This window comes from Lontra canadensis, unplaced genomic scaffold, assembly GCF_010015895.1.
Source record: "Lontra canadensis isolate GAN:19392208 unplaced genomic scaffold, GSC_riverotter_1.0 scaffold12, whole genome shotgun sequence".
Lineage (NCBI taxonomy): Eukaryota > Metazoa > Chordata > Mammalia > Carnivora > Mustelidae > Lontra > Lontra canadensis.
In genome coordinates this window covers 9,537,772-9,559,540 of record NW_022631006.1, presented here as the reverse complement: position 1 = coordinate 9,559,540, position 21,769 = coordinate 9,537,772, and the positions used below count along the sequence as shown (strand labels likewise).

General features: G+C 42.8%; 2 protein-coding genes across 9 annotated transcripts in view; both read right to left on the bottom strand.

Moving 5' to 3' along the window:
- The window catches only part of MYO5C (myosin VC), a 92,194-nt gene extending 88,235 nt beyond the window's left edge, over positions 1 to 3,959 (bottom strand). For both annotated transcript variants that reach the window (XM_032856457.1, XM_032856458.1), the window contains exon 1: positions 3,798 to 3,959. In XM_032856457.1, the coding sequence (XP_032712348.1) occupies positions 3,798 to 3,824 (27 nt within the window). In that variant the 5' untranslated portion in view covers positions 3,825 to 3,959. The remainder of the gene's footprint in view (positions 1 to 3,797) is intronic.
- A 9,594-nt stretch (positions 3,960 to 13,553) lies between these two features.
- The window catches only part of MYO5A (myosin VA), a 185,942-nt gene continuing 177,726 nt past the window's right edge, over positions 13,554 to 21,769 (bottom strand). For all 7 annotated transcript variants that reach the window (XM_032856449.1, XM_032856451.1, XM_032856452.1 and 4 more), the window contains 5 exons: positions 21,099 to 21,249; positions 18,082 to 18,364; positions 16,245 to 16,419; positions 15,524 to 15,604; positions 13,554 to 15,253 (listed from right to left, as the gene is read on the bottom strand). In XM_032856449.1, coding sequence (XP_032712340.1) covers positions 15,101 to 15,253; positions 15,524 to 15,604; positions 16,245 to 16,419; positions 18,082 to 18,364; positions 21,099 to 21,249 — 843 coding nt within the window. In that variant the 3' untranslated portion in view covers positions 13,554 to 15,100. The remainder of the gene's footprint in view (positions 15,254 to 15,523; positions 15,605 to 16,244; positions 16,420 to 18,081; positions 18,365 to 21,098; positions 21,250 to 21,769) is intronic.

The window sequence follows — 21,769 nt, the reverse complement described above, 5'->3', positions numbered from 1 at the left end:
TCCTCCTAGGTATCTCAAAGTCTTTGGTGCACTTGTGTATAGGATCAATTCCTTAATTTCTCTTTCTTCTGTCTCATTGTTAGTGTATAGAAATGCAATTGATTTCTGTGCATTGATTTTATACCCTGACACTGTGCTGAATTCTTGAATGAGTTCTAGCAATTTTTAGGTGGAATCTTTGGGGTTTTATTCCTCCTTATCGTGTTGTCTGCAGAGCCAAAGTGTGACTTCTTCTTTGCCAATTTGGATACCTTTTATTTCTTTTTGAAATCTTACCATTTGCAACAACACAGATAGAACCAGAGGGTATTATGCTAAGCAAAATAAGTCAATCAGCGAAAGACAATCGTCATATGATTTCACTCATATGTGGAAGTTAAGAAACAAGACAGAGGACCATAGGGGAAGGGAGGGAAGAATGAAATCAGAGAGAGAGACAAACCATACGAGACTCTTAACTATAAGAAACAAACTGAGTGTTGCTGGAAAAGGAGGGGGATGTGGAGATGGGGTAACTGAGTGATGGGCATTAAGGAGGCATGTGATATAATGAGCACTGGGTGTTATATGTAACTTAAGAATCACTAAATTCTACCTCTGAAACTACAAAAAAAAAAAAAAAAAGAGGAGGCACTGTCAAATTGAATTTGGAAGGTGAGGCGCTGCTAAGCAAAGCAGTCATTTCAGGCGGAGAGAGCCCTGCAAGCTAAGGCATAGAGTGTCAAATGGGCAGGAGTGCACCAAGGGCTGCCAGAAGTTTGCGGAGCAGGAGTTGAGCAATGGGGAGATGCAGAGGCAGGACCTTGCGGCTAGTCAGTGAGTCTCAGAGTGACAGGGGTTTCCAGAGGGTTCGAAGAGTGAATGGCCAAACCGGTTTCTCTCAAAGAGAAATGCTCTCAACATTTCTAGGGCATGTTGCCAAATAGCTTTTGAAAAGAGAAGGGTCATTTTACACTTCCTCCAGTAGCAATTGCTACTCTCAGCACACTTCCTCCCAGGAGTCCCCTATTTCTCAGAACCTCTCTCCCTGTGGCTCCCATGCCAGCTCTCCCACATCCTCCTCCTTATCACGGCTCCATCTTGGGCACCCTCTGAATAGTTTTGTTCCTCCATGAACTGTCTTGGCTCTCTTCTCTCCCTTGGCAAGGCTCTCACTGCCTGGGCTTCAATTCCTACCTTGGGGCAGAAGACTCTGGTGCAACCTCCCCACCAACCTCTAACCACCCAGGGCACTGGCCCCGGGAAACCCCTTCATCGCCTCAAGCCCTGCAGGGACAAAGTCTGCCTCCTGACTTCCTAAGCTCACCGCCTCCTGGTGGGCCTCAGTGTGTTCACGGCACCCCCTGCTCTCAATCATCCAGACCCTGAAATCCATGTCATCCCTGGTTCCTCCCTCGACCCAGTCCATTCCTGTCATCACCTACTTCCACACACGCTCTGGATTCTGCCTCCATTCACCCTGTCCAATATGGCAGCCCTAATTCTCTCCCTGATACTTAGGATGACCTGGAAATCCAGCCCCCTGAGTCCCATGGGTACGGCTGGCATAGCCCACTTCCTCAAACACAGCCCTGGTCCCGTCTTCCCATGCTCAAAATCTGCGCCAGAGTATAAAGCTCTGACCTAACCCTTCAGCCACTGTGACCCTCTCTTCTCAGCTCTATCACCGGCAGGCTCCTCCATCCCTGCAGGGCTTTAGCAAACTGAATTATTCGACATTTCTCATTTCTATCACTTAAAAAAAAATCTTTCTAACCTCCCCCAAGCACATGTTTTAATCAGAAAGTACTAAACAAATGTTTTATGGCTGATAATATATCTGTCTTCAAGGCATATGCCAGAAGGAAGATTCAACAGGGGGCAGGCAGGTAACAGTGTGAAGTGTGACATGAGTGAACGGGGTAGCCTACAGATCAGGGGTGGTACGGCTGTCACCCACGGAGAGCCACCTCCGCCCCGTCACCCTGCTGCAGTGTCACTATTTGCCGCTGGGTGCAGAAATGGGGTTCAGGCTGCTTTAAAATGCTTTGTGGCTTAAACTGGGCAAAGAAGCAACACTCCTGGGACATAAAGATGGCCAAGGGTCCCCGGACATGAATGTCGACTTAGGCCAACCCTGTTGTGCTGGCCTTCAAGGACAAATGGCTAGATCCGTGGACTTGGGGAATGTTGCAGGAAGTGATGGGGAAGCAAGGGAGAGGGCTTAGATTTTGTTTCCATTCAGGAAAACTAATTAACAAGCACGCTGTCTAAAACCTAAACAGTTATAAAAACTTTCCACCTCTGCAATTGACCTTATGGGGACTGACTAGCCACCTGGAAAGGACGAGGCAGCCTTGGGACAAAGGTGCCTATTTGGATACAAAGTGAGAAGGGATGGCCCTCAGGGCTCCTTCTGGCTCTGGGAATCTCAGATTCTCTGTCCATCCAAGCTCTTCTCTAGAAAACTCTTCCATATCAGTTTTCCTATATTATGCCTGCTACCTAGTTGGTATTTTAAAATATTTGTGGTGTAAGGCACTTGATGATACAAAAGCTTAATTTGTGTATTTTTGCTTCTAAAAAACCAGTTATCTAAAATAAGTTAATCAACAGTTTTCTGTACTCCAAAATATCTTCCAAGCATTGCTTTTTTCCAAAATTTTCTTTTACCTCCAGTAAGCTGAGGACCTCAGAAGCCCTGCTGGATATCTGAGGGCTCACATACTCAGCAGTAAACTCTTCTGGAATAGTGGAGATTCAAACAGTGCCCATTTAGAACTCTAGTTAATGGAAATGTGTTAGAGGGCACAGTAATGTTTGGATGATTTGTACTTGTATTATTAATTCAGCAAAGTAGAAGAAAAAACCATTGAAACAATTATTTATAACCATCGTATATATCTATAGCAAAGTGTCTTTTAAAATATAAACCGAGGGCATGTGTCAGGGGGAAAGGTATAGATTCTAGTCTTAGCCATCAGAATACGAGCAACCATAGAGTTTACTCCGCTGGGGTGTGAGAGGATCCGACTTTATGGCTATTCAAAAAAAATTTTTTTTCAAATTATTTTTTATCCAAATAATTAGCCAAGCTCGTCTCAGGAGGTCCTGGGTGCCAGAACGCTATCTTCCTATATAACGGGTGGAGTCTTCAGCCCTGGGGAAGACATAGTTTGCAAGAAATGCTCTAGAGTGACTCCCAGAATCAGCGTGTACGTGAAAGGTGCTTTATAAATTGTAAAGCAATGTGTGTGAGGTGAAGAGCCCGTGGCCTCGGGATTCACAGAAGCCCTCAACCCCTACGGCTGAAGCTTGCCTCATAATGCCCAGGCAGCTGCCACTTAGGACTTGAGATGAACTTAAATGCACGTGCAGGCATTTCTGAAGACCCAGGAATTCTAGAAAGCATTCTGAATACTGTAGTCCTAAGCTTCTTGTTCAGGGGCTCCGAGGAGGGTCAGGAAGATTATGGATACTATTATTCGCCGGGGTCTGAGATTTCTATGTCCCCGTGGGCAACTCTGATTCCACCTGTGGCTCCGGAGGAGGGGGCGGAGAGGCGCGGGGGACAGGGGGCGCGATCCCTGGGCACGGGGAAGCTCGGGTCGGGGAAGGCAGCCCCTCGCACTTGGTCTTCCCATCCCGAGTGGACCCAGGCTCCCAGAGGGTGCTTGCCCCGCGGCCAGGGACCAGAGCCAGGCCCCCCGGCGCTTCCTTACGGCGAGCGCTCCAGGTGCGCAGGTGTGGCCTGGGCGCCAGGTACAGTCAGCGTTAGCGCCGGCCACCTTCCCTCCCGCGGGCCCGCCCTTAGGTACCTGCGTGTACAGCGCGGCCACCGCCATGGGCGAGACAGGCCAGGACAGCTCGAGGGCCGTGAAGCTTCGAGGCTCGGGGGCCGGGCGGGGGGCTCCGAGACCCGGGGACGAGTGACCGTCGGCGCGGCCGGCGCGTAAATCAGCGCTGGGCCATCTTGCCGGGACAGTTTTCCAGCGGCCGACTACTCTCACCTTCCCCCGGGCGTAGCGGCCTCGGGAGGAGAGCAGCCGCCGATTGGTCGTTCCCGGCCAGCCTGGCGGGTCCGCGCCGCGATTGGCTGGGGCGGGGGCTGCGGGCAGGGAGCGAGCCTCCTCCTGGCCAGCGCTGTGCGGTCCAGTGGGTCCACCTGGCGGGGGTGCCCAGCCGTCCGCCCAGGCTGGATTCCCCAGCCCTCAGGGGCCGGAAACAGGTATGTTCTGAGACGCTCCCCGTCCGAGTTTTGGCTTCCTTAGTTTGCAGCGTGTTTAGTGGAAAGCGCAGAGGATATGATCATGGCCACAGAAAGTCCAAGAGAATCAACAAGTTATTAGAGCTGGTAAGAGAGTTCAGCCAGGTGACCGTATTCAACATCAAATATAAAAATGAGTAATCTTTCTTTGTGTGAGGAATTCAGAAAATCCGATAGAAAGTATGATGGAGAATAAGACATTTACCACATCAATGAACATATAAGTGTCCGGAGATCACACTAACAAAAATGCACTTGGCCTTTGTGGGGAAAATGTTTAAATTTCTCTACAAGGACATAAAAAGAAAGGGGGGGGGGGTAAATGCCATTTTCATGGATGGGAATATTTAAAATTGTACAGGTGTCAATTCTATCCAGATTAATAATATAATGTATAAGCCTAATATAATTGGAATAAAAATCCTAGGGGGACTTTTGGAAAATTGTGCAATGATTCTATATTTTATATAAAATAAAATTTATGTAGAACCAAGACAATCTTCAAAACAAAAACCAAAGAGGTGAGATTTGCCCTATTATATATTAAAGGATATCACAAAGCCATCATCATTAGAACAGTGTGACACTGGCATGGGAATGGAGAAATGAATAGTGGGACAGAAGGGAGTCCACCAGCAGGGCCCCATATTATATGGTGGCCTTAAGGATCAGAGTGGGAAAGAAAAGATTATTTAATAGATGGGCCCATTGTTTGTGTGGTGGGGGAAGCAAATCTATACAAACGCTGTATCCCCCAAAAAAACTCCAGACAGATTCATGATCAAAACTTAAAGGTAAAACCATAATTTTTTTTTTTTTTTTTTTTTTTTTTTTAAGATTTTTGTTGTTGGGGCACCTGGGTGGCTCAGTGGGTTAAGCCGCTGCCTTCGGCTCGGGTTGTGATCTCAGGGTCCTGGGATGGAGTCCCGCATCGGGCTCTCTGCTCAGCAGGGAGCCTGCTTCCCTCTCTCTCTCTCTCTGCCTGCCTCTCTGCCTACTTGTGATCTCTCTCTGTCAAATAAATAAATAAAATCTTTAAAAAAAAAAAAGATTTTTGTTGTTGTTGTTGTTGTTGTTGTTTTTGAGAGACAGAGAGTCCAGGACAGAGGAGAGGAGCAGAGGCAGAGGGAGAAGCAGACTTCTTGCTGAGCAGAGAGCGGATCCTGGGACTTGAGCCCAGGACCCTGTGATCATGACCTGAGGCAAAAGCAGATGCTTAACCTACTGAGCCACCCAGGCACTCCTAAAACCATAATATCCTTTTTTTTTAAATTACTGGGCTTTTAAAAAAAATATTTTTTTTTTATTTATTTGTTGGCAGAGGAAGAAGCAGACTCTCTGCTGAGCAAGGAGCCCTGATGTGGGACTCGATCCCAGTACCCTGGGATCATGACCTGAGCCAAAGGCAGATGCTTAACTGACTGAACACCCGGGCATTCCAAACCATAACATTCTTAAGAAAAAAAAGAAGGGTACCAGTTTTTAAATGTTAGGTTAGGAAAGAATGTCTTAAGATACAAGGTAGCAAAATCATAGGGAGAAAAAATGATGAATTTGAGGTCATCAAAAGGAAAGATTTGGGTTCAGTGAAAAACACCATTCTTAGAGAAAGACAACAGTCTGGGAAATACATTTGCAACCTAAACAACCAAGAAATGATTAATATCTATAATGTTAATCTAAGATACATTTGAAACTACTGTAAGTTCATTAAAAAAAGACAGTAAGTCCAATTTTTTAAATTGACCAAGAAAATTAATAAGAAATTTGCACATGAGAACACTCTAATAGCTGGTTAACACATAAAAAGATGTCACCCTTATTAGGAACCAGAGAAATACAAATGACAACAAGGAGATGTCACTTTATAGCCATCAGACTGGCAAAAACATTTGGGATGGACAGCATCAAATGCTGCCTGGGATGTGAGAAAATCACTTTTTGCTCACACAACTGATGGGAACTATAGTGACATTGTCATTCTAGACAGCAATATGAGAATACTTACTGAAAATAGGTTTAGGCAGACAATTATCACATAGTCATGAACAAGACAGTTAAATAAACCTTCATTATAACACAGTTATATATTAAAGGAGATACTCACCAATATTCATCAATAGGAGATAAATAAATAGTATATATATAATACTCTACAGCTGTCAGCAGGAATGGATGTGATCTACTTATATCAACTCAGAGAGATATAAAAAGCAATGTTGAATGGATGTATAGCAAAAGTCTTTATATATATTTTAAAACTAGCAAAAAAAACCCCTGCAATATTATGTATCATTCATGGGTAAAAGTATATATAAATAAAAGTGTGGGTGATAAATTATAAAGTCACCATTCATTATGCAAGAGTGAATATCTATGAAGTTGAAGGAAATGAAATTGACAATAAAGAAAAAGGAGGAACCAAAAAAAAAAAAAAATTAAGGGCCTGGCACAGACCAACAGTGATAGGTCCCACAAAAAGAGGATTATGATGAATTCAATGTTGTGTACATCTTGTCCAAAATAATAACATAGAGAAAAAGAAAAGACGTAAAGTGGGTTGGAGAGGAGTGCCTGGGTGGGTCAGTTGGTTAAGTGTCTGCCTTTGGCTCAGGTCATGATCCCAAGGTCTTGGGATGGAGCCCCTGCATTGGGCTTCCTGCTTATCAGGGACTCTGTTTCTCCCTCCTCTGCCAGTCTAGAGGTCTAGATGCTTTTTTCCCTAAATAAAAAATTTTAAAAACTTTTATTTTACTTTTTAAAAATAAAAATTGCCAGCTGATCTGATTTTTTAAAACTAGCAATATCTAGGGGCACCTGTGTGGTTCAGTTGGTAGAGCATGTGACTCTTGATCTTGGGTTTGTAAGTTCAAGACCCACATTGGGTTGTAGAGATTACTTAAAAATAAAATCTCTTAAAAAATTAAAAATTGTGTCAATTTACTTCTATAAACAGTGTATGAGTTCAGTTGCTTAATAGCCTCATCAATATTTGATACTGTTAATTTTTAAATCTTAGCCCCTCTGTATATTGTAAGATCCCTCACAATCTCTGCCTTCTGATATAAGTGTTTAATCCATTCACATTTAATATAATTGTTGATATGATTGGAGTTATGACTGTCATTTCATTTTCTATATGGCTTATATCTTTTGTTTCTGTTTCTCCTTATTTTTTTGTGATAGTGAGTTTTTTACTGTTGTTTTTGTTTTTGGTTTGTGTGTGTGTGCACACCATTTTAATTCCCACTTTTTAAAAGAACTGTATTTCTTGAGTTACTTTTTTAGTGATTCCTCTGGTGATGAAAATGTGCATCTTAATTCATCACAGATACTTGAGATTAATACTGTATTACTTTCCTACAGCTGCTGTAGCAAAGTACAACAGATCAGGTGGCTTAAAACAACTGAGATGTGTTGTCTCACAGTTCTGATTACTAGCATTACTGCTGGGTGAGTGGTTTTACTGCACTCCATTCCAAATCAAGGGAGCCCCTCCAAAGGCAAAGCTGCTGGTTTTCATAGCTCGCCTGACTCTGGTGGAATTACCAGGCTATCTGAGCTGGGTAAGGGGAGGATGATGGGTGCAGCCCCAAGCAATGTTGTCAGACAAATGCTGTTCTTACTCAGAGGTCAGTGGCTTGTCATGAATAACACTACTATTTTGTTGTATGATGTTTGTTAGTTTATAGAGCCCTAAAATTGTTGTTTTTGACACTTCTGTCCAGTGTTGTCCTTTTTTGGAGAGAATTTATTGAACTTCTCAGTTTGTCATACCAGAAGTCAAAAATCTACTTAAAAAAAAAAAAAAAGATTGAAAAAAAATCCTTATAACACACACTTCATCTAGCTTAAGAATACAACTCAGCGGTTTTAGTAGATTCACAGATTAAACTATCACCACAGTTCATTTTAAAAGTTTCATCATCTCAAAAAGAAATTCCGTGCCTCACGGTTATTGCTCCATCTTCTCAATTCCCCGAAACCAACTCCTCCCAACCCCAAGCAACTTCTAATCTACAGTATGTCATCTTTCTTTTTTCATCCGTTAACCTGGCTAGAGGCTTATCAATTTTATTGGTATTTTTAAAGAATGAGCTTTTGGTCTCATCCATTTTCTCTTATTGATTTTCTGTTCTCAATGTCTTTGATTTCTGTCGATTTTTGTTTCTTCTTACTTTGCATTTAATATTCTCTTCCTTTTTAAGTTTCCTAAAGTGGAAGCTTAGATGATTGTTTATAGGTCTTTCTTCTAATGCATGCACTCAATGCTATAAATATCCCTCTAACCACTACTTTCACTGCACCTAACAAGTTTTGATAAATTTTCATTTTCATTTACTTCAAATATTTTAAAAATTCTCTTGAGATTTCTTCTTTGGATGTGTGTTGTTTAAGGGGTGACTGGTGGCTCAGTCGGTTAAGTATCTGCCTTTGGCTCTGGTCATGGTCTTGGGGTCCTGGGATCAAGTGCTGTGTCCAGTTCCCTGTTCAGTGGGGAGTCTGCTTCTCCCTCTCCCTCTGCTCCTACTGCTTATTCGTGCACACATTCCCTCTCTCAAATAAATGTAAAAAAACAAAAATCTTAAGAAGTATGTTGTTAAAGTTGAAAATTTGGGGATTTGCCAGCTACTTTTCTGTTATTTATACCTAGTTTAATTCTATTGTCACCTGAGAGCAGACACCATATGATTTCTGTCTTCTTAAAGGTGTGTTTTACAGCCCAGAACATGTTCTGTGTTGGTGCGTGTCCCGTGTTCCATGTGCTTTGAGCTTATTTATATGACACTAACAAAAATCTTTTATTTCCATATCTTTATTTGAACAATTTTCTATAATAGCTAGGAGAAGACAGCATTAATGATGCACATTTACTAAGGACAACATTAGACAACTACAAATTTAGAGCGTAAATGTCAATCTGATATTGTTTTGGTTTTCATCTTAGTACTAGATGATAACTGGTGAAAACCCATGTTTCAAAGGCTTTTGTTGATATGAGGTGAATTATTAACTTAATTTTTTTAAATTCCATGTGAGATATGCTGGGACATTGTCAGTTTAAAACCAGAGTTATTTGATAATGCGTTTCACTTCTTAGTATTTCTGCTTCTTTCCTAATGGACGTATATTTTCAAGGTTAACTGTATCATGTTTTTTGACATAGATCAAAATGTAATCCCTTTTCCGATCCAACAAGGAAAAATACTTGAAAAACTGCAATGTTCAGTTTCATTGTAGTTAAATGACACATCTGTTTCACAGTAAATTAATAATTAGAATTAGCAATTCAAATACAATATGTTAAATGTCATGATGAGCTCATTTCTGTGTAACATTGGTAGAGCAATTTAAATTTTCCAAGGACACGAAAAAAGTGAACATTACTCCAGGAGTTCACAAAAATACATAACCAGCAATCATAAATTACAACACACATATCCACATTTGAAGGAAAAAGTCACCATTTGTTGGAAAATATTAAATGGCTCAAGTGATTCAGAGAGCCTGAAATGTAGGCTAAAGTTTTATAACATATGGTAACAATAAGATTTTTGAAACTATTGACTGAAAAATGCATGAAAATGTACTGACCTACCAAGCATTGAATTATACATACCAGTTTCCACTCGAAAAACATGTTTCTTTCAAAGATTTCAAGCCATATCACAATATTGAGGAAACGTTAGTCATTTTCCGTCATTTTAGGAAGCTAATGACACTCATGAAGTTAAGCTAATGGACATTTTTCGCCAGACCAAATTAGAAAATTTAAAAAATGTATAAAATGCATCTTGCAGCTATTTCACAGAGTACCTTCAGTTCCTGATTTAATGAGAAATCTACTGTATATAACTCCAGTTTGATTTAATTTGGGGTAATACAATGGATTAGAACTCTTTTCTGTTTTCATTCAAACCTTTATATATAGTACAGAGTTCCTAAAAAAAAATTTTAAAGCATGTCCACGGAAGGTTTTACAGTTGTACCCTTTAATCTGTATTAAGAAAAGATCAGGGAGAAAACATGCCATTAAAGCATTACCAAGAAGCTAACTTAGCTATTTCTTCCATATGTTCATTTGCTTCCTTCTGACACAAAGCCCCCCAAACTCAGGACCACTCTCTCGGCCCACATTCACCAGCTCTGAGACTGGTGCTGAGTTCTAGTACCTGTTTGGAAAGAACAGAAAAGACAGGAAGGCAAAGTCCCATGAGGGAGAGTCATGCAGGAAGGAGAAAGGAATTCAGGGTTGGAGGCCCTGCCCAACCCAAACCCTCACAAAACCTTGAGAAACATGGCCAGATGTCCTCTCCAGGTAAGTCCATCCCTTACAGAGGAGAAGTTCCAGAGAACTTAAGGCAGCTCTCGAGGGAAGGGAGCAGGGGTTAAGGCGGTCCTCACAGCACAGCCTGAGAAGAAATCACGATGCACTTCTCCGTGAGCAGAGGCCACAGCCATACGCGGAGCCTCTCTAACACACATGCAGGGAGCACACCTCCTAGCTCTGGAGTCAACGCTGGCAGCATGCACACACAAGGTAACGTTCAGACACATGGACTTGCATATGGCTTGCCTAGGGACAGGCCTCTGAAGGTGCCCTGGGGTCTTGGCTGCAGGCTGCACAGCTCCCCTGGGGGCTCTAATGTGGCTCTGAGCGGGCTTGGAGAGTGACCTACCTAACTTTGGGGAGGTTTGCTCAGCTTCCTGGCAGGTTGAGACAGCCTGCTGTGAATTAAAGACCTAAAGGCAGGGTGTTGCACCCTCCAAGGGAGCCCTGACTCATCAGAAAAATCAAACCTAGGTGTAGGGGGGAACAGCAGAGAAGAAAGCTGCCAGGCTCTGGGCACTTCATCTTGTTAGCACAAAGAACCTGGCACATGGCATTTGCTCAGTTCCCAATTCTGCCAGTTGCCAATTCTGATAAGAGAAGAAGGAAAAAGAACACCTCTCGCTGACCCAGGGCACCCCATGGGTACCAGGAGAAACAGACTGTCCCCTGGAGACTTTTCAGTCTCCTGCCTCCACCTGCCCACTGCACAGCCTCGGCTGCAGGCAGAAAAGGGGCACTGCTGAAGGGTGGTGTGTCCTCAGCAAGTCTCTGACCTTTTCTTTCTCCAATTATCGTCAGCAAGTGACGGTCGGTCGGTGGGTCATAGCTACCCTTCCGACCTTCCAGCGCTGCTGTGAGGATACAATGAGGTAACAGGACGTGCACCTAAGAAAAGCATAGCCAGGTGCAAAGTTTGGGTTTGCACTAGAATGTCAGGGTCACACACGCATTTTTACTTTCTGTTTCATCCTAAACAGTGGAAGCTCCCCAGAGGACCATTGATAATGGCTCTTGGGGAACTCTACATTCTAGTGACTCTGTGTGTGTGTGTGAGAGAGAGAGAGAGAGAGAAAGACAGAGAGAGAGACAGGCAGAGATGGAGGGAGCAGGGGAGAGAGAGAGGAGGGCAGGTGGGTATATGAATATTGTGTAAGGATTTCTCAGGATGGGACAGGTGCCCTTTTACCTAAGGTACCAGGAGAGTATTTTCTTAAAACAATCACTACACTGAAATTCCCATATTTTCAGAGCCGCCCTCACATGTTACTAGAAGATCTGATCTCTATAACACAAAATTACTCACCCAGAAAGAGCCAACTCAACTCTCAACTATCCACTAAAACAAAGGCAATAAAGCAAATCGTACAAACTGACTGGAATCCCCAAATTTCCTTTTGGTAGGCTTTGGAATAGATCTTTTTTGTACTTCTGGACTTGATGATAGAAATGTCAGGTACATGGAGATTTTTTAAAACTTCCAAAGCAATCGCTTTGTGGACCTTACCTTCCCCCTTCTCTGGTTAACGCTCAGGTCAGGCAGACCAAAGTCTTAACCTAAGAAAAGCTACAAGGACAATGGTTCGTTTTTCAGCATTGCATTCCAAGATGTGAGCGGAGTCTGTATGTAGGGTGAGCGGGGAGACTGTTGAGAAGGAGCTATTAAGACAGAACCGTGTTCTTTCAAGATCTTTCTCGGAATTCCCACTGTGTGACACAGGGGAAATATGAAAAAGCAAACTAGAGATGATGTTAAGGATTGTGCTGCCAAGAAGAGAGAACAACAACTCTCAGCCTGAAGGGAGGCCAGGCGGGCAACTGAGGACTGATGCCTTTCACCGCCTTCCACATATCAGAGTCGGTGAGCAGGCGGGTGATGTGACGCATGGATCAGCTGAGAGAAGGGAAAGAGTGGACAGTAGAATGGGCAGGTGGAGGGCTGGGGAAGGTAGGTTTGAAGCTGGGTGAGAAAGCTGATTGGAGAGAGGGTGAGCTGTCCTCAGAGGCGCTAAAGGAAACCCCTAGTCAGCAGATTACTGTTGTGTCCTCCAGAAAGTAACGGAGTAAACGGAGCCATTTACCAGGTCTTGCGGTTCCCTGGTTGTAAGGTATTCTTGTTATGACTAAAGATATTTAGGCTGCCAAGAGAAGTTAATTCAGATCCCCATCTGGGGTCCTGGGTAGGCCTCAGAGGAAGGTGGAGCCTGGAACAGTAGAATCTTCGTGTGACCATCACTGAACAGGAGACATTTTGGCCCAGGTGTGGAACAGAGTTTCCAGCACTTTCCAGCAGCAAGGCAGGAGACAAGAGAGAGATGTTTCAGGCTATGAGCTGTCGGGGTAGGATATAAAGACTGCGATGGCAGCAGAAGCTACAGTGTGCTGTTGAAGACCTGACAAGATGCAGGTTGTGCACAAGTCATGTTACACAGGGACTAAGCTGGGAAGGGACCTGGGAGGATTTCCTGGTCTAAGGTGGACCACCTACACCATGGTGGCATTTTTTTTTTTTTTAAGCATCTCCCCTATGCAATGAGTCAGTATTCTGGCACATTTAATACTAACCAAAAGATTATAAGAGCTCATTGTTCATTGAAAACCACATTGACAACTGGTGAAAACTAAGAGAACCTGAAGGAATCAGTAGTGTATTTGGTTGATTTTGCAAATAAATAAATGTATCCAACCTGAATACAGCAGTACATTAGTAAAAATTACCCAAACTAATTCACTTTCGAAAAGCATGTAAAAATCATGTACATTTGAGAAAGGTTATATCTACACCAACTTGTGATTTTACATTTAATTAATCCCCCAGGATTAAGAGGCACCAAACATTGATCTTTCTATTCAAGGGAGAATTCACTGAGTAACTGCACGTCGTTTCTCTATGATCCGAGTGCTGAGAGGAGAGAAACTTCAGATGTGGGAGGGTCCAACCTTCTTACTGTATAAATGAGGAATGTGAGGCCCAAATAAGTTAACAGACAGTGTTAATCTTTTAATGACAATCTTTATCATGATTTGAAACTGACTTCCATTAATATTGCACATGTTTTAATAAGATGTCATTTTTCAAAGACCACCTAACAGTTAAGTTATATAAATCTATGTTTATAATTCAGAACCAGAATTTCTAATGAAAGCTAAGAACTTGTTCTTGCACAACCTGAAAGACCCACTGTCTAGGATTTCCAGGAAAAACGGAGAAGATGCTTAGTTAGGATTTCAGAATGAAACTTATAGGATCTGGGTCTTATTTAAACATATCCTCTCTAAAATTTAGCAATCTTCAGATATTTCTTATATAAGTCTTAAAGTATTCCTAATATGATGCTCCTTAAAGTATCTAGTGGTACTGAGAACATTTATAGAAGTTGCAAAGCTTAAAAAAATGGAACCATAGTTATTTATTACACACCTTCTTTTGCATAATTGCATAATAGGATAATCAAGGTTTCAAGACCTGAATTTCTCTAGATAGTGACTGAGATTAATTCTTAATAAATTAAGAAGAAGAAAGAAAACCTGTCAGTACTGAAAATAGGCAGTGCAGGAATCTGGCCTGGGAACTAAAATTAAGTCACTTCACAGAACACTGTACCCCGATGTGATATCCACCCAGGGAAAATTAATGAGCACATCAATGTAATACATTCTGAATAAATAATGACATCAACAACAGCCACTTTGTCTAATCCTATCCCTAAATGTCCAACATTTTGTCATATTTCTACATGACTTGCCAGTGTCTGCTACTTATGCAGGCGAATCTGTATATATTTGCACATAATCCAGTTAAAACTGATCTGATTGAATTGTAAACAGAGTTGATAAAAGAGAAGCTTATTGTTGTAGTGCCTAATGAGAATATCGCTTATATATTAAAGAACACAGTATGTAGCAGCAATTTAAAATGCTCAGTAAACTACAGTACAAATGCACTTCTATGCTATATGGCAAACCAATATTCTCTTAAGATCTCTATAGCATAGGGACACATAGAAGGAAGTTACTTGACAAGTACTTTACATATTGCCAGTTTATTTCTTTGATCCACTTTGACAACATCAACATAACTGATTCCTGAACTGATATGATATGTACTCAATGGCAATTTTTCTTTCAATTCTTCTGGTCCGTGCAGGGGAGGCTCCTTGTAGGTGCTTTCCTAACAACACTCATAGCTGGAATTTACACGTTTACCGTACCACTCAGATGCAGTGCTAAGGACTAAAGTAAATGCTGGCAGCTGGAGACCTTTTCTCCCCGTTCCTTCTGTCATTCACCTGCATGTACCTCGGGATACCTAACTGATCCAGGGTGAGTGTTGCTATTAAGGTAACACGGCACAAAGAAGCCTATCGTTCTTCCCAGGTGATGAAAGTGTTTAGGGAGATTTCCAGTTAATAACTTCTCATTGGAAAGATAAGAAGTGCTGTCTCTTTAAAAATGTCTGTTCAGTAGCTCATGGGAAATAATGGGTTCTTACTGTCCCTGTTTGCCTTGGCATCACATCACTTTCAGACCCGTGATATGAATCCCAGGCCCAGGCTGGCTGGAATCTGGATGGTTTCCAGGGCGAGGGAGGATGGGTTGAAAGGAAAGGTGACAGGAAAGATGTGTTTAGCATCCATGAGCAGCTGAGGCGAGTCTTTCCTGTCTCGTAAACGCATCTGAGATAAAAAAAACAAAACAACAGAGTGTGTCAGTTCTTTAAATCTATAAAGATTTCTCCCCCACCAAAATATACCAAGAAGTCCTCAACAATAAAGAATGTTTTTAAAACACTTCCTTTTTCTAATAAGCTGTAACCAAAAAGGTAATGCACTGTTAAAATGAGATAACACAATAATAAAATACATTTCCTCTCAATAAACTGTAAAATTTTCATTCAGAAAACTGTGTTTGTGAATCACAGAAAAAGAAAGCTTGGGAGATCGTACCTGTATAGTACGGATAAACGATACAGAGACTCTTTCTTCAAATTCATTAACTGGAGTATACAAATTCAACACTTTGACAATCTGTGAGAATGAAATGATCAAAGTTTTTAGCATATTATCAAACACACACTGGGTGCTTATAACCTGGAAAAGTAAAAGAATCTATGAATAAGTCTGTAATTCTGCTCAGGGCTGGGTTGGGATAAGGGGAGAGAGAGAGCTGGTCTAAAAGCATATTTAACTTCACTATGTGAATTTTTAAAATAAGAATGTATTAATGTAATATTTGTATATTTTAAGAAGCAATATAAATTTGGAAAAACAACCAAAGTACACAAAAGAACACAACATGAAAAGGAAAAGGGTCCCGCTCAATCTTCTCAGTCTACCCAAGTGGCAACTGTTACTAGTGTCCCTTGTTTCTATCCAGCTGCTTTCTATAGAAAGTCTATGTATAATCTAGGTAAGATGCCTATATTACGAGACACGTAAAGAACATTAAGAAAGTGCAGGAGTCAACACAGAAATAACTGGCAAAAGAAAAATGGGCTCATTTATGCCTTTGCCTTGCCTCGTGCTGTTGCCACTATCCTCAAATGCCTTGTCCAACACACGTGAAGCCAGCTCAGAGATGAGAGCGATGGCTGGGGGGCTCCTCACTTCCCTAAGTGTCACCCTTGCTGACTGCTACAGTGTCTCTCAGCAGGGGGAGGTGCTTCACCTGGGCAGTAGTTAGAGCACTGCACATGGAACAAATGGCTTCTGCATCGTCGTCTGTCTTCTTTTTCACCTGCAAGAGCTGAGCAGCCTGAATGAGCGGTTCCAGGGTTTCCTTAGCTCCGCTATTCATCAGGTTCTTGTCGCGCAGCCATTCTTCCAGCTGACTGACATTGTACCTATGCCAGAAAGAGAGAGGGAGAGAATGCAAATTTACTGAATGTTGTCATAAATGTCTTAATTTTTTATGTACAGCTTTGTCAGGAATCTCAGTTAAAATGACAGGCAGTGTTTTTGTTCAATTTTCTTAAATCTTACCAGCTGTGCTTAAAATTTTATTATAGCCATGAGGTTTATAATCATAATTATGTAAGAGTAAATGACTAGAGGATATAATTAACTTCAATGGAAGGTAGAAATGGAGACTTACAGCAAAAATTATGAAATAAAACTTGCTGAAAATCAAAATAGAACATCCCACATGGCCATGTCCTAATCAAACAGCTGACCAAAAAAGGCTTTCTAGCTTCTTTTACAAGTCAGAGGAGAGAAATGACAACCTTTGAGTACCCTTTCCTCCTTCAGTCAAATTCCAGGGTAGTCACAAAAAAACAAGATGTTCCCACATAGAGCTTGTGCCGCAGCCCTCTTTAGGGAAGAGCCTGGGTGACGGAGTAGTGGCCTACAGAAGCCCAGGGATAGAAGGAGAGAAGGTAAGTGCGGGCAGCGGGGGAGCACTGGAAGAGACAGAGACCCCAGATGTGGCAAGAGATGTAGAAATCACACAGATGCTGAGGTTTCAAGAAGTGGTCAACCAGGTGACAGTGGTTCTCATGCTAAAATGCTACATGGACACACGATCAGAACTTTGCAGTCAGGCAAATAGGAGGCAGTATGATATTACAACAGTGCCTCACATGAATGGAGAAATACATAAACAAAGCTTAAAGACAAGTAAATTCTACAACCTGAATGAAGGCATTATCTTCTTAACGTTAACTCCAATGGATATATGTCAGAATGGAAAATTTGAAAAGAATGCCAAGGTTTCCTGAGATTAACTAAAGACTTATGTAGGAGAGATCCTATTTTCCTCTCTTGGTGACTATTCTGTTTTAAAACAAATGATTTGCTGGGGCACCTGATTGGCTCAGTCAGTTAAGCATTTGTCTTTGGCTCAGGTCATGATCCCAGGATTCTGGGATCAAGCCCCGAGTTGGGCACCCTGCGCAGCAGGGAGCCTGCTTCTCCCTCTGCTGCTCCCCTACTCATACTCTATCTCTCACTAGCTCTCAAATAAATAAATAAAATCTTCAAAAAAATTATTTGCAAAGAAATCAATTCTATTATGATAATGGCTTATCCTGAGGGGTAGCTGGTCATAAAGCTAAGATCACACTTTCTTAAAAGACAGAGGGGCACATTTCCAGTTAGAGATCTATTAGACATGCTCTTGCTGCCATGGTACAGAAAGGTATTTTGTCAAAAAAAATTTCTAAGAGAAATCAAACATTAGAAATCTTCCTTAAAAAAATTTGATATTTTGTTATGTACAATTAAAACACATGCAAAAGATGAGGAAGCAGCTATCTCAACTCAAAGTATTTTTTATCATCTCTCCATTCCTCTAACAAGTCAGTGTCCTGGGGGAGCAGGGTTCCCCAGTAGTGGAGGGGAGGACCTGCTGAAAGGCACAGTCTGAAGCAGTCACTCACGAAAGTGGAGCAGTCCAGACAGGCCAGAGAAAACAGCTCCTTGTGTGTCGTCCCTGGCTGCGTGGCTGGTGGCAGCAGACCCCGACACCCTGTCTGGACACAGGGCAGGGGCCGGCCCCCGCTCACCTGATCTGCATGCCTTTACTCCAGGAGCACATGTCCTTGCGCAGCAGGAGGTTGTTCAGGGTGACGGCCCCCACGATGTAGAACATTTGCTTGACCACCTGCTTGATCAGTTCAGGGTCCATGCCGTGCTGACACAGGACCGAGTGGAAGGAGTTGAGCTGCCGGAGGATGGAGTCCAGTGTGTAGGTGCCCTCGTCCGCGATGCTGGAGGTTCGCTTTCTAAGCCCTGTGGGCTTCACCCCAGACACGCCCTGAATGGTTTCATGCTCCAGCATGCCAGAGACTGCAGGAGGAGTTCAAGTGTTAGAGGACGCCTGGTCCGTGTGCACACACACCGGCTCATACAAGCACACATGCACTCTCACACATTCAATTTAGGAAAATGCTCTGAGTATCAAGAGAGGGGAAAAGAACTTTCAAAAAAAGAGCTTCCAGATTTTAAACTTTAATGAAAGAATAATTCTTAAATGCAAAAATTTACCCATGAAATTAAGAAATCTTAATGGCACATTTTCTAAAATACAAAGCAGCCCAGCTTGTACTAGCAAAATCTTGTGATTTTTTTTTTTTTTAAGATTTTATTTATTTGGGGCAACTGGGTGGCTCAGATTTTAGGCAACTGCCTTCAGCTCTGGTCATAATCTCAGGGTCCTGGGATCAAGCCCCACATTGGGCTCCCTGCTCAGCGGGAAGCCCGCTTCTCCCTCTCCCACCACACCCTTCTTGTGTTCCTTCTCTCGCTGTGTCTCTCTCTGTCAAATAAACATATACAATCTTTTTAAAAAATTTATTCATTTATTTGACAGAGAGAAAGAGAGCCAGATAACACAAGCCAGGGGAATGGCAGAGGGAGAGGCAGGCTCCCCACTTAGCAAGGAGCCTGATGTGGGACTTGATCCGAGGCCCCTGGGATCATAACCTGAGCTGAAGGCAGACGTTTAACCAATTGAGCCATCCAGGTGCTCCAAGTCTGTGATACCTTGGAAGGGTTTTTGAGAAAGGCACAGAGATTAGAGAGAGGAGAAGAGATTCCCCAAGGATGTCTGAGCCCCACAGGCAAACCAAGTAGCAAGAGCAGCAGGAGCCTGGGCAGTGGTCATGGAGAAGCTTTGGGAGGGCATGGTTGTGTGGGGCTGGAAACCTGGGCCCTTCCCTGTCTGGAGCTTCCCGCAGTAGCAGGGAAGACTCGGGTTAGTGTCAGCCTCCCCCGACTTGGTCTTCTCAAATCTGGGTCATTGCTGCTCCCTCCACTGCGGCCTCACAGTGTTTGGCTTATGCTTCCTCTAGGATGGTTGTGGGAGGATCACACCTGGCCTGGTAGCCCCTTGAGAGCAGGGCCACTCCTGGTTCATCTTTATATGTCTTATTCATTTTATAGCTCACAGAGCTAACCACAGTTTCCACAGAACCTCACACTGACACAAAACTCTGTGGTTGCTATCAGAGCCCTGGGAGATGGGCGTGGTGGCTTAAAGTGGGACATCTCAGAGGTAAGCTTCCTGTTTAGCCAAAAAAATATAGGCAAAAGTAGAAGAAACACTGGCTGAAATTGACCTTCCGTGCATCTGTGTCGCCTCTTATTGCTTTGAATACACAGTTGTCAGGGGACAACTGAAGAACTCACCCCAGATGTCACCTCCTAAGGAACTCACTGCCATCTCTCATGGCTTCCTCAGCCTTTCATGTTTCTGCTTGGTTAACTGTGGGTGTGCGATGGGAGACAGAATACTAAGGGCAATGACGAGGTTGTAGAAATGTGGAAAACACGTGTGGGAAAAGAAAGCGTAGCTGGGAGTAGTCTTAAAAAGCTGCTGATAGGGGTGCCTGGGTGGCTTGGTCAGTTAAGCGTCTGCCTTCGGCTCAGGTCATGATCCCAGGGTCCTGGGATCGAGTCCCGCATGGGGCTCCATGCTCACTGGGGAACTTGTTTCTCCCTCTCCCTCTGCATCTCCCCTCTGCTTGTGTTCTCTCACTCTGTCTCCCTCTCACTATCAAATAAGTGAAATATTAAAAAAAAAAAAAAAAAAAAAAGAAGCTACTGATAATTTGCCCAAAGATAAGAGTTTGATAACTTAAAACAAATTTAATTCAGTTCATTCAAAATTAACAGCCTGCAGGGGCGCGTGGGTGGCTCAGTGGGTTAAGCTGCTACCTTCGGCTCAGGTCATGATCTCAGGGTCCTAGGATCGAGTCCCGCATCGGGCTCTCTGCTTGGCAGGGAGCCTGCTTCCCTCTCTCTCTCTCTGCCTGCCTCTCTGCCTACTTGTGGTCTCTCTCTCTCAAATAAATAAATAAAATCTAAAAAAATAAATAAAATTAAATTAAATTAACAGCCTGCAATTTATATATGCCTCCTAATTCCTACTTCATATATGCCACACATTCTAAGGGAATATGTATGTAGTACACCCAGACTGAGTACATGCATATAAAGAGAGGTACATGGACTCACACACCTAGTTAAGTACACATATACAGAAACACCACTGTGCACACCCTAGTCACTTATCAGTGAAAGACCACTACTTTAAACAAAACTGCCTTTGACAATTCCACAGGGGCCTTGAGATGTGTAACTCACCATTGAGCATCTGAGACCTATTCTTATTGCCCGAGCCCTTTGACTGGAGCATAACAGCCAAAGTGTAAACTCTCCCCCGCCTCCTCTGTTTTAAGTGGACCCCGAGGAGGCCCTGGGTAGCAGTTTCTTAGGCCAAAGTTTAAAGTGCTTTTGAAAAGTGGACAAGGTATGTGTATATCACTGGGTCTAGAGCAGAGCCCAGTCCCAAGGGACAGGCACCACCCAGTGGGGAGATTCACCAGATCATGCCGCCTCAGTCACGTGGAAGCAGTGATTTTGACATATCCCAGTTAGTCACGGCTGAGGTTCCGGCATGACTCAGCTAAGTTCAGGATTGAGTCTTACTGCTTTATGCTCTTTGTGTGAAGACAGGCCTCCAAACAAGTGTGGCCGCTGGGCCAGACAGACCTCGACATCAACCCTGCCCTCGCCTTACCGATCATGGGCTGAAGGATATTCTCCAACACCCGCACGAGTTGTTGGTAGATCTGAATAGCCAAGTCACTTAGCACCTGCCGGTACTCAGCCAGGTCAAAATTGGTGAGGCAGTGTTCATTCTGGCGAGATGTGTTGTGTTTCATAAAGCCCTAGAATCAGAAAGCAAAGTTACTGACACCAATGAAAGAAAATGCCTCTTCTAACACCTCAGTTTGATCGGATTCCCCTGTTGTCCTCTCTGAAGAGTTTCCACCTGTTCAACTCTTGAAGGCCACATAGTCATTCTCAAATGCTCTGTGTGTTTGTTTCCATCGTATCCTCCCTCCACTTATTAGCTTTTGAGTAATATCTACACTTGGCAAGCTAGAAGTTAACCCTTTCCAAGAACCATGTCAGTGAAACAAAATGGGGGAACTTAATTAGAAAAAAATTAATGAGTGTTTTTACTTATGATGCAACACATTTACTGCCAAACACTGAATTATCTAAAGTACTAACCTCTTAACTTCAGTTCTGTTAAACAGAGTCTTATTTGTAAATACTGCACCTGAAGGGCATACATAATCTTTTTAAAACAGACCAATTTCTACCGAGATTGGTGAATAAATAAAAAATTTCCCTTTATTATATTTCATGGTAACCATATATGATTTCCAGTCCAAGCATAGA